Source organism: Limanda limanda, chromosome 12, assembly GCF_963576545.1.
Source record: "Limanda limanda chromosome 12, fLimLim1.1, whole genome shotgun sequence".
NCBI classification, from domain to species: Eukaryota; Metazoa; Chordata; class Actinopteri; order Pleuronectiformes; family Pleuronectidae; genus Limanda; species Limanda limanda.
In genome coordinates this window covers 16577463-16590546 of record NC_083647.1, presented here as the reverse complement: position 1 = coordinate 16590546, position 13084 = coordinate 16577463, and the positions used below count along the sequence as shown (strand labels likewise).

Here is a 13084-nt window from a genome sequence, read left to right as displayed (position 1 = left end):
CAGAAAAAAAGTCAGGTGTTCACCGAGTTATGAGCATTTTAATTGTGGGTACAACTGCTGCCTTGCATGTGCCAAGGTGGCCAAGATGCAATCTAGTTATATTTTCATCTGATTTCTTGTGATGAGTGATTAAAGCAACTTGTCTGACACACCCTTTGTATTTTGGTTAAATGTGCAGTGTGTAAGATTTAGCTAAATAATCTATTGGCAGAGAAGATGGTGTTTAAAGATGTGATTGGGCTAACCCAGTGCCAATATAAAAAAATTAAGATGCTGATTTGTGTTTTATGAGTCACCCCTACAAAAGGGTATTGGCCTAAAAGTCACATTACAAAATACACACTCACCCACGGGTTTGTTTAAGAGAATGATCAATTTGTTATTTGACTGACCTTAAAAACTCAAAATTGAAAACCATCAAAGGCAGTTGACTAAAACTGCTAAAAAGCTTTTAGAGAGGACACACTTCTACATTTGACTTACGATATTAGAGATGAATACTTTTTATTTAGTGGCAGTAATATTCTTATACACATAAAACAAAGACAACTGCATTTACATGTCTGATTCATACATTTGGTTTACTGTAATTTCATTCATGAATCATATCTGTTCTTCAAAACTCCCTTTCTGTTTCCACACACACTTCAACAAGAGTTGATCTGTTCTGCGAATTTCCCCCCATATTCCCCCCACATAAAATTGCCAGTAACATAAATGCTATTTAGACAGAAAGAAGATTGACCAAACAAACTGAGAATTTTTCCCAGGTAGTGAGGGATTTATTATGGGTGCCTAGCAATGCATTGCAGACATTACTATTTTGTATACTGATTTGTATACGACTTATTCTTCTGTTTCCGTATGAAATGTACGTAAAGGTGTCTTGCCCTTTTTGAACAGGAGTGAAAAAAAGACTAAAACTGCTCTCAAAGCCACAAATGGAGGTTGTCATCTATGATTTAGCTTTCAAAACATAAGAAAACACATCTGTGGGTCCGGCGTCGTCTTGGGATTCTCTCAGTGCTTCTAGTTCATAGATATGACTTTTGAACCACAGCCATTTGTTCAGGGACAGTGCCATATCTGCCGCTTCCTGTTCACAGGTGGGAAGAGGGGGGGCCAGGGGGGGGACTTTTGAACTCCTCAAATAAACAACTTTCACAGTTGTTTCAACAATGTGTTTAGCTCAGTGGTTTAAGATGCTGAGAGGTCATGGGTTCAAAACCAAGCAAGGCCAAACATTTCATTTTGCTTATTTACTGCTTTTAATGTCAGAGCCTTTCTGATAAAAAATTTGATGAACAGATCTATTAGTCTGTATTTAGTGATGGTGAATGTGCCATCTTATGATCAGTTTCAAAATGAGGTTATTTTTAGCTCCTCTGTGCACTGTCCAATCAGCCACAAACTTCTTTCACACGAAGATAATAAACCCCCCAGATAATTACAGGAAGTTACCAGGAAACCTGAGAGGATCCTGGATTTTCCAAATGAACATCCCCAGATAGTTACAGGAAGTTACCAGGAACCCCAAAAGGAGGCTGGATAACCCAGTATAACCCCCCCAGCCATTAAAAATGTCTCGATAGGAATTTACTAGTTTTAGTTTCAATTTGGTTTCAAAGATTGTTTCGATTTCCTTAAATGAAGGCAATTAGAGGATGGATTTGTCGTCTGTGTGACTGTCTCAAGGCCTTTTATGTGACCTCAGACCATAATGACTCAACGACTCAAGTTTAAAGCGCTCATTGAACTCATTTACCACTCATGTCATGCTCCTGCCTGTTTGTTAGTCTCCTGCTGATAAAGAGTTCAGTATACAATTACTCTGTGTTCTGTCCTATTTGAAAAGAACACATAATAGTTTGGTTGCATTTAAAAGCAATAGACACAAAACAAATTGATGTATCATATCTGTTTGTAATTATTTGAATGCTGTATAACTTTCAAATTTGCAAATAAAAAGCAAAAGACTCAAGGAGTTCAACAAGAGTTGAATAAGTACTTGTATCCTTTAAGTTGAAGAACCACTATCACAAAAACACATAAGAAGTACATACATATCACAAGTAAATGTCCAAATATTCTAAATCCTACTCAAGTAAAATTATGGTAGTGTTATCAACAAAGTGTCGAACTTACGGTATAAAAAATTGGCACTTTTATTAAATATTAGATAGCATTCCTGTTGTAGCGGGTCAATGTGGAGCTCGTTCGATTTTGAACACCAGCCATTTGTTCAGTGACAGTGCCAGAGCTCACATCTGCCTCTTCCCGTACACAGGTGGGAAGAGGGGGGGGCAGAGGGGGACTTTTGAACTCTTTAAACAAACAACTTTCACAGTTGTTTCAACAATGTGTTTAGCTCAGTGGTTTAAGATGCTGAGCAATAAGAGGATGGATTTGTCGTCTGTGTGTCTGTCACAAGGCCTTTTACGTGACCTCAGACCATAATGACTCAGCGACTCAAGTTTAAAGAGCTCCTTGAACTCATTTACCCCTCATGCTCCTGCCTGTTTGTTAGTCTCCTGCAGATAAAGAGTTCAGTGTACACTTTCTCTGATTCTACCCTATTTGAAAAGAACACATAATAGTTTGGTTGCATTTAAAAGCAATAGACACAAAAAAATTGATGTATCATATCTGTTTGTAATTATTTGAATGCTGTATAACTTTAAAATTTGCAAATAAAAAGCAAATGACTCAAGCAGTTCAACAATAGTTGAATAAGTACTTGTATCCTTTAAGTTGAAGAACCAATATCACAAAAACACATAAGACAAAATACATAAATATCACAAGTAAAACTCCAAATAGTCTAAATCCTACCCAAGTAAAATTATAGTGTTGTTATCAACAAAGTGTTGAACTTACTGTATCAAAAATTGCCACTTTTATTACATATTAGATAGCATTACTGTTGTAGCGGGTCAATGTGGAGCTTGTTTGTTTATTCTATAAAATATTTTATTTATATATCAATGTTTCCCAACCTAGGTGTCAGGTTGCTCCAAAGGGTCAACAGATAAACCATACATATTTTGAATGTGAGTGAGGGACCCGAATGAATTCAGCAAATATATTTATACATATATACTGTTGGGATTTAGGGTGAAAAAATCCTGACCACATGTTTTCTTTGTTATATATATAATTCAATTTGGAACTTGCAAAAATTTAAAGCAAAATGCTGCATGAACGATTGACACTTAGAGTCGGAATACTTGTAAGGCAATACCTGCAATAAAGTAAGAAAAAAAAAAGATGTATAATCATATGTTAATCGTATTCTGATATTTAATGTGTAGGGCTACACATATGTAAACCGACCTTTCCATTAAATAAATCAAAACACGCACATCAGCGCACTACACAGGAAACACATATTTCAAGACTGAAAAATGCAACATTAGAAAAAAACTACTGTGGAAGTCTATGTTGGCACCCCTCACCATGAAGCAACCTTTTTTAATTTCTTGCAGTGTTACAAACACACCAGGAGAGGGCAGCATTTTCCTGCTTATGCAGTATTTCTGTTCATTGGTCAACTCATATTTTATTGTGTGCCAGTAATACAATAAAGCTACAGAATTTCCTCCACTAATTGATTCATGAAGCAGAATCATACCACTCATATCTCTGTAGTATCCAGCATCTCTGTAAGTTCCTCAACACAAACTGTCACTGTATTCTGGTTAATGCAGTAATTGCTGTGTCGGGGCCATTGACAGCTCAGTAACATAATCTGACAATAGCTGCGGGTGCATCCTAACTATGGAGTCGATCCTGGAGGATCCTGTGTGAAAAGGAAACCCTTGGCCCCAGTGACAATGCCAGTGTGAAAAAGGCACTAAGATGCTTGGCATGGGAAACTGGGAGGAACGCTATCCCCGGTAAACTCTTCTAATTTCATTACTCTTCATGTTTCCTCAGCTTAGAGCCAATCACATAGTTGGCTGCTCTCTAGCGGGGGTCACACATAACAGCCACTAAATTGTGACAGTGGCTCAGGCCGGCATACCTCAGTGCATAATCTTATTATCAGATCAATAACACGGCAACATTTGATGCATAGCTGGGATGGCTGGCTTCTTCTCTGGTTGCACATTGCTGGCATTCAGCACTCGTTCCCACTTTATAGGTGACAAAGTGTGAATGCAAGCAGGAATTCAAATGGAAGCCCTTTTGAATGAGAGCAGTCGCTCAGTGTATCCTTGATCACATCTGGCTGCTTCGAGGATTCACACAGCGGCTAAAGTATCTGCAACTTCTGCGTGTCGCTGTGTAACACGGAGGCCCGGGTCCGGTCTGCCCAGCGACACACACAGTGCTCTTTAAACTAGCACCAGCTCTGAAACTACTTATAATATCATGCAGGGAAATAGTTAGGAGATGCGACAATGTACCATAAAAATATTTATTCACATCACAATCCTCTTCCGACACAAAAAAATTTGAAATGACACACAAGAATACATCCCAGAAATGTTTAGAAATTCCACATTCAAAACATCTAAGAATGACAGAGGAATCAAGAACTAAAATGGAACAACATCAGCAAATTGAAAGAGCACAATCTGTGAGGCGTTCAGTGCAAACAACTCCTCGTTTAACTGAACCAAGATTTCTGATATGATTTTGAGAAATAAAGAAATCTTCATTCTCCGCTCGAGATTCCTTTCGTAGATGAACGAGATAGCTCCGTCCACGACACAGGATGCTCGTGCTCCTCTGTCTTTAGAAAACACAATAAACTGAACCACAGTCATTTCAGAACACTGGCCAAAAACAAACATTTTAGAAATGCACATGAACGCCAATAAATAGAAACACTTTATTTCGGAGAGCGAAAATATATAATAACAAACCCCCCAAAAAATAGGCATCATGATGACAGTCACAAAGCACAAACCGCCATAATTGCCGGCCCTGTTTATCGCTGCATGTTGCATTTGTCAAATGCAGATAAGTGGATGATGACGGCCACTGTACCAACAAAACAGCATGAGGCAGAGATAACCAGGGACGTTGGAGGGAATCCCTGCTCCCTGCTATTTATCCCCCTGTCCCTTCATTCATCCCCACTTCTCTCTGTCCTCTGTTTAAAAAGTCTGTTGTGATCCTGTCTTTCTCAGTCCAAACAGGTCACCGGGGCTCGCACCTCGCCAAGGTCTGTGCCGCACCGGCAGCGGCAGGAGAGAGGGAAGCTGTGGAGAGACGAGTGAGAGGAAGCAACGGCACAGATTGTGCTCTCTCTCTCTCTCTCTCTCTCTCTCTCTCTCTCTCTCTCTCTCTCTCTCTCTCTCTCTCTCTCTCTCTCTCTCTCCCTCCCTCTCTCTCTGCTTTATCTCCATGGTGCACACACGTCGACCTGGAGCAAGGCTGTGTACTGGCAGGGGAGGCCAGGAGCAGAGAGAAGGGGGTGGATGGATGGGGATGCAGTGTGTATGTGTGTGTGTGTGTGTGCGTGTGTGTGTGTGTGCGGTGGAGAGGGGGGATAAAGGGACACGCTGCTTCAATAGCGGAGCAGGTCCAGGGACTAATTGGATCTGGTAATGGCTGGTCAATGTGACTGAAGGGCTCGTTAGAACCAGTACAGCTCCTTGCCTTTCTTGTGCTGCTGGAGGCCTGAGAAAAAAGGACAAGGAAACAATGAAGAGGACTGCGGCGCACAACAGAACACAGGTTGTCATGGAGTCTACTGTTGCCAAACATCCTGTTTTAGAAAGACATGGGGGTTGGGGGGGGAAGCTTGTGTGGTGATTATGATGTATTGAATGTGTCTGTGAGCGTGTGTGTCTGCACACGTGTGGGAGTGTCAGTGGCAGGACCTATTCGACATCACAAGTGTATGCATCTGTGCACAGGTTTCAAGGGTTGAAAGTTAATGCAGATGTGTACATGCAGGAGTGTGTGTGTGTGTGTGTATGTGAATGGCTGCTGCATGTTGTGTTTTCTTCTGTATCTGATTAAGTAATGTAAATACCAGTCAGTGCCTGGGGTAAAGTGCTGAAGCAATTAAAAGTGGAAAAAAGCTGCTGAATGTTCTCATTATGTCCAACACATACAAATACACACATACAGTACTTTTGTTCCTCATATTATTGTGGCCATAAATAATCTGATTTGCATTTGTCAACCACCGAGTGTCTGTGTATTCGTGTTTTCTGATTTTGGTATCTGCTCTGATGACAAACTGGCGACACTATTTGCAAAAGCTCGACAGGGTTGAGTGGGTATACCTGCGTCCATGTTGAGTGCCAGCGTCTGGCTGACGTCTCCCGGGGGAAGCAGGCTCGGCCAGGTGGCGGCAGGCTCCAGCTTGCCCACTTCATAGTGGCTCGGCAAGGCCGGGAGGTGAGGTGGCCTCACCGTGGGCATCAGCAGGGGCCCGTAGTGAGGCTCCAAAGCCGCCGGTGAATAAAGTTCGTGGAGAGGCCTCGGTGGCCCGTAGGCCTGCGCTTGGGAGTAACCCCAGCTCTCTGCCGGGTGAGGATGGGAGTGAGGGTGAGCGTGCGGGTGAGGATGAGCGTGCGGATGCAGGCCCGGGTGTAACCCTGATGCGTACGGGTCCATGGAATACGAGGGTGCTCCCGTCTCACAGTGGGAGCGGCTCTGTGGCGAGGAGTAGTTACTGTCCCAGAAGGATGGGGGGAAGCTTCGTCGGCTGCTGGGTGAAGGGGTATCTAACACGGGGGGAAGGAGAAAGAGGGAGAAGGGGGGTCACAGCCTGTGTGCAGTTTGAGTTATATGGAAAAAGGCTTCTGGAGCTACGCGAGACGACAAGGAACCCGTGCTAGAGCGTAGATGTCACTCACATGACTGCAACACCCTCTGGCCCAGATATCTTCCCCATTGGATCATACTGTCACACAGCCCTAGCCCCAACAAGACACAGAAATAAACACAACAACGTTCTAGCAGACAGAGAGAGAGAGAGAGAGAGAGAGAGAGAGAGAGAGAGAGAGAGAGAGAGAGAGAGAGAGAGAGAGAGAGAGAGAGAGAGAGAGAGAGAGAGAGAGAGAGAGAGAGAGAGAGAGAGAGAAAGAGAGGCGTCCCTATATCCGACTATTCTATATAAGGCAGACGCTGGGACCTGGAGGCAGCCCAAAGCTCCCGAGCCTTAAATCACTTGCTGTGGTGACATCTCTCACTCTCATGTCAGTCCATTGCTTCTGAAAGTCTCGCAACATACTCATGCACACACACACACACACACACACACACACACACACACACACACACATACTGAGACATGCAACTCCGGCCCCTGTGCTACCGCCCGCCATCCCGCTCCTCTGTCTCCTGCACCCCCACCTGTTGTTTTCTCTGCTCCCCCCCCCCCTTTGCCCCCTCTCCCCTCGCCCTTGACAGAATGTCAGGGAGCCATTATATGTTTTCAGATGTACACTTTTATATTTAGGTATTCCTCTGAAAAGAGACACCAGGCGGCACACTGGGGGCTAGTGTTTCCCTCTGTCGCCGTCACACAGACCGCAGCATATATGTCCAGCAGGCAGGCGGCTGTGTGCGACTCAGACGGCCATTGTGGGGCAAGAGCTGGAGGGAGAGTCAGAATGGCAGCCGCCGAGATGTTTGAAGGGGATACGCCGGCGAGGCTGTGCGCTTACGGCCGTGTATAAACATAGCATCTGTTGTGAGGCAGAAGGTGTGTGTTAGTGCCGGAATGAAGACGTCCGACTGAACTCGGAAAGAGACTAACGGCGACAGCAGAGAGAGGGAGAGAGAGGACGGAGACCCTACATGGATATCCAGGGGACGTCTGCACTGTCCCAGTAGAGGATTTACAACTTTACTTATTGACTTATACTTTGCTTTTTTTTTTACTTTTGGGCAATCAAACTGAAAGTTAGCACAAAAGAAAAAAAATATGAATATTGAATATTATTGTTAGTTCTAGGTGTTAATTGAAGCTTTTCAGAGAATTGTGGAATAGGATCATGGTTTTTGCAACTAAGACATTTTACAATATCACAATAGGCGATGGATGAATCGCAGCAGTAATGCCCATACAAGCCTGAAACAACATTACGGCACACAACTGTTCTCACGACATGCTCTCCCTCGCTTTACTTTGAGTCTTTACCCCTTTTTTTTTAAGTCCCTTTTGATTGCCTGCAGCTCCCGACTTCCATGACCCCTGTGCCCTGACCTCTCCAGGGACAACAGCTCCACCAAGCAGCCCCTTCTGTCCTGTCACATGATCACATCACCTGTCCGACACTCTGCTGTGCTCTGCAGAACTGTCAGCTCACCCAGTGTGGCCTCAAAAGCAAGAGCAAGGCGCCACACAGACAACAGCGGCACCCTCCCATAAATCACATAATGAAAGTGCGGAGGATGTAGGAGAAAAGACGCCTGAACCCGGTTTTCTTAACTTTTATCAGGCTTGCTTGAGTGTTTGTGGTAAACATGGTAGTTAACTGGTTAACTTAACTGGTGAAATGACATTCAGAAGGGAAAGCGTACGAATATATGAAATAACAACGAATGTCTTTTTTGTCTATCACACCCTCACTTGCGACTCTCGCTGAGGTTTCTGCGACCTCTTGGTGGATTTAGGTCTATCGTCTCATCCCTTAATAGAGTGTAGCCAGCCCAAATATGCTCTACACAATGTTGTTGGGAAATTTAGAACATGAAAAGTTATTTTGATTTCAGAGAACACCAGGGGGTTGCAATACTCACACAAGCACAGGTGTGCACCCATATGTCAGTCTTTACTCATGCAGGTGATGAGGCATACCTGTGCCCTGTTGCTCTGGGCCCCTCCGCTTGCCCTCGCCATCCATGTAGGAGCTCAGGGCCCTGGAGAAGTGTTCGTCCACCACGCTGCTGATGTCTCCCTGGTAGTAGGTGAAGAGGACGCAGCGGGACGTCAGGTACTCTGCCTCGGGGCCCTCCTGCTTCTCCTTGCTCCCCTCCTCTGGCCTTGAAGCCGCCGGCGTGTAGGAGGATGAAGTAGAGCTGGACGAAGATGAGGAGGAAGCTGATCCTGCGTTGCCTGGGCCCCCAGACATCCCCTCGGGACCCCTGGGAGTGTCCATAAAGTCCCGGCAGTGAGGAGGAGTGCTGTTCAGACCTGTGGGTGCCTGTCAGTGTGCGTGTGCGTGTGCGTGTGCGTGCGTGTGTGTGTGGAGGGGGGGTTAGAAGAGAAGCAGGGACAGGGTTAAGACAGGTGTTGAAGAGGACACTGTTCTGGAGCTCATTTTCTCAGACACTTTGGCATAATGTTTTTCTCTGTGTGTGGCATCACTGGCTCATGCGCGCACACGACAGTTTTGGGTGCAGAGCGACTTCTGTGATTGGCACACAAGAACAGCATCATTTCAAATACACGTATTTGTAATAAATCATACGATTAGCACATTACAAATGTATAAAACGCATAACGGATTATCCATGCGGTGTTTGGCTTTTACGCACAGGCTGCGTAAAGTGGCGCAATAGTTATTCCTGCTCTTTATCTACACACGTTTCCCACAGATACTGAACATCAGGAGAAACATCCCGTTAACACTTGCTCACTTCCTACCTGTAAGCTGTTGAAAAAGGCAGGAGCAGTCGATGCGTACGGTGCGTAATGTCCATAGGCTGGGTACATAAGATCCAAACAGCTCATGGTAAATGAGCGGTGTCTTCACTCGTCTGTGGAAACCGACCTTGCCGAGAGAGAAAGCGGGAACATTCCGTTGTTTTTCTTATTTTTCTTGTATTTGTCACAGCGAAACGGATTAGTGTGGAAGTCCGTGCCAGACTCGCCAGAGCAGCTGCGGCAGCAAAATGTGGTGAGGTCTATGGAGCAAGCATGAGGGGTGTCCTGTCCTGTACATCTCTGTGTCAACCCCTCCCACCTTTACCAGACCTCCAACCCCCCCCCACACACACACATCACCACCAACACTCCCACTATACCACCACCAGGCCCTCACTAATCACATCTATCATCTATAATCATCACTGATTATTAACTTTGATCATTAAAAATCAATTGGCTGAGGTTTAAATTCAATTTGACAGTTTGTGATTGCTGTGGAAAGAATTACAATTTCTATTCAAATATAAATCAATAAAAAGTGTCCTCTTGGAAATGTGGCACAACCTCAGACTGATTAAAGCTCCATAAATCTTAATCCTGGTGTAAAACCAAGGTTAAACAGAATGTCATCCAGTTACAAAAATAGATTTGGATGAAGTCATTCAGCTTCATAACCAACCACACACAATGACCACATGATGCATGTGATTTAGGGACTTTTCTTATTTCTTTCCATGTCCTGTGGACACTTTTGTGCCCAGTCCAAGCTGAAAGTGTATCCAGCGTCTTAAAACAGCCGTCGGTTGCCAAGTAAACCTCCGAGTCATCTGAAGTATTTAGTGTGTGTTCCCATAATGACACGTAGGTGTCAACTGTAGGTTGCATACACTGGTCATACCAACATGGAGGAAAAAGGGACTCTGCACAAATCTATGACAAATTATCACCTATAAGCAGTGCAAACAATGAGATATTTTCACACACACACACAAACATACCCGATGACAACAACAAACACCACTGCAGCACAGAGTTCTTTGTGCATCCGTATGCAAAAAAGACTTTAAAGATAACACAGAGAAAGCATTAAACCTAAAAAAAAAACACAAGTTAGTCACATTCTCCTCAAAGTGGGGTTGTAATGCCTCTTCTCCTGAAGGATTTGCAGGTGCCTGGATGGTGTTTGGGCATGCCAGTCTTTTTGACAGGCACTTCAGAATGCCTGGTAGAATAGTGTGGAAAATTTGCAGAATTCCGTGGACGAGTGTCAGATGAGGTGGAATGTCTCTGATGTACGCTAGTGGACGAGCTCCTGGGGAAGTTATCTCGTCCGCTGCACTGCGTTCTCTAAATGGAGAACATGACTGGCCAACATCTCACTATGCATACATCACACATAGTATGAATAACTAGTGGCATGTTATTGGCGTACTAATGAACCAAACATGCTCTTAAATAGCTGTGGATATGACTGACATGCAACATGTTGGTTCTCACTTCTGCTAATTCTGCTCACTTCTGTTAGTTCTCACTCGTCTCCCTATTGCATCACAGTTTTGATCAACTGACTTTGCAGCGCAAAAATAACACTGTAAATATTATGCAACCTCAGTCAATCTCTAAAACAAATCAATATACAGATCAGAAAGGGTAACTCCACTCAGTTTGAACGTTACAGTGGCATGAAGTCTTTTTTTCAGTCCACTGCTGCAGCAGCATTATTTTACAATATGTGCCTCTAGGTCTACGTACTTGCAGGGTACTGCAGGACAGCATTAGAGTCAGGGAGAAAGAGAGTGATGCAATGCTAGAGGGCTCAGTGTTACAAGAGCGTGATCAACAGCTGCAGCTGACGGAAGGGAAGAGAGAGAGGCCGCTATAAGTATTAATGGCCATGACTTAATTTCTCTGTCTCTTAGTCTCAGTTGTCGTCCTTAGTGATAGGCACACCTTTCTCAATATAATCACCCCGTGTTTGCTGGAACAGCCAGACCACTGTCATTCCTGTGTGTGTGTGTGTGTGTGTGTGTGTGTGTGTGTGTGTGTGTGTGTGTGTGTGTGTGTGTGTGTGTGTGTGTGTGTGTGTGTGTGTGTAGGCCGCAACACTTGTCATCGAGTGACCAAACTAGGCAGACGGCAAGTGAGACAACCAGTGGCTAGAAAAATGTCAGTGATCCAAAAGTCAAAACTTAGTAAGTCGGTAATGTAGATTTGTGATACCAAACAGTGCTCATTCATTTTTTGCATGTAAAGAACAATATGTGCAAGAGTCTACTGCTGCTGCTGTGTGCGTATGTGCGTGTGTGCGTGTGTGTGTGGAGGTGTCCGTGTGTCTACCCTTACGTGTAAATGCCGAAAATAAACACAGGTTACATCACTCCTTGTGACCCTGCAGCACATCTAGGTCCCGCCCCTCTTAAAAGAGGTCTGACCAAACAAAGTCTCCCATTGGCTGAGATGTTGCAGGGCCAGTCGAGGTAGTAATGGCAACCCGGTTTTATTTAGACCACTATTCACATTGCAACAACACCATTAATAGTTTATACTCCATGCTAGAAATATCCTCGTACATTAAAGAAGTAACTGCACGCACATACTTTAATCCACCCGCTATAGCTGATCATTAAAGTAAATGGACACAATGTCAGAAGCAGACAAAGTGTAAAATGTAATGACGAATCAAGACAATGTGATCACTGAGCTTATGGGGGTGGTCTCTTAAGTGTGTGGGGCTTGTTGAGATATGAACACGAAACCATACAAGCCACCTCCTGAAACAACAAGGCCTTTATTAAGGTCTCAGTCTGGCTTGGTCCCAAGGGGGTCGGACCTCAGGATTCCGCTGTTGTTTATGTGCCTCAATGTGGTTGTGTGCGTGTGTGTGTGTGTGTGTGTGTGTGTGTGTGTGTGTGTGTGTGTGTGTGTGTGTGTGTGTCTGTGTGTGTGTGTGCGTGTGTGTGTGTGTGTGTGTGTGTGTGTGTGTGTGTGTGTGTGTGTGTGTGTGTGTGTGTGTGTGTGTGTGCATGTGTCCAAGAGAGAGATGTACAGCTGCCCCATTTTCCACTTCCACACAAACTCATCTCAGCTGTTGAAAATCATCACTAAAGTGTCATTTGAATCACACACACACACACACACACACACACACACACATATACACACACACAAAGGGCCACATATGGACAGGTCTGGCTCATTCATCCTTCTACACAAATGTTAGTGGTAAATCCTCTGTGATAGAATGTGCAACTGTGCAGCTATTATCTTCTTTAAAACAACTCCCTTGTGTCCAGACAGATCACCGCAGGACTCCAGGAATCTACACACTCGAGTCTCGAAGTCAGTTAAACACGAATAGAGACTTTTAAAGATCACACTTGCTGTGGACTATTTATATGAAACCACGTAGATTTTATTTTACTGTCCAACTACTATCCACAGCCAATAATGGGTTTAGTTTTCACACCAATTAATGCATGACCCTAATGGGACGTCCTCAGTTTCCGTTCATGACAGCACAGT

The 13084-nt window shown here is 44.2% G+C and overlaps 1 protein-coding gene across 1 annotated transcript; it reads right to left on the bottom strand.

The window, feature by feature from the left end:
* Nucleotides 1-5587: 5587 nt before the first annotated feature.
* vgll2b (vestigial-like family member 2b) lies at nucleotides 5588-9646 on the bottom strand. Its single transcript, XM_061083451.1, has 4 exons — nucleotides 9560-9646; nucleotides 8771-9116; nucleotides 6246-6689; nucleotides 5588-5631 (listed from the first exon to the last, which is right to left on the bottom strand). The coding sequence occupies exons 1-4, from the start codon at nucleotides 9644-9646 to the stop codon at nucleotides 5588-5590; spliced, it is 921 nt and encodes a 306-aa protein (XP_060939434.1).
* Between the last annotated feature and the right edge of the window lie 3438 nt (nucleotides 9647-13084).

Excerpts from the sequence above, each read along its gene's own strand:
- vgll2b (XM_061083451.1), bottom strand. The coding sequence starts at position 9,646 with ATGAGCTGTTTGGATCTTATGTACCCAGCCTATGGACATTACGCACCG. Across the intron at positions 9,117-9,559 it reads CCTTTTTCAACAGCTTACAG|GCACCCACAGGTCTGAACAG; the intron begins GTAGGAAGTGAG and ends GCACACTGACAG. Across the intron at positions 5,632-6,245 it reads GGCACTCAACATGGACGCAG|GCCTCCAGCAGCACAAGAAA; the intron begins GTATACCCACTC and ends CTTTTTTCTCAG.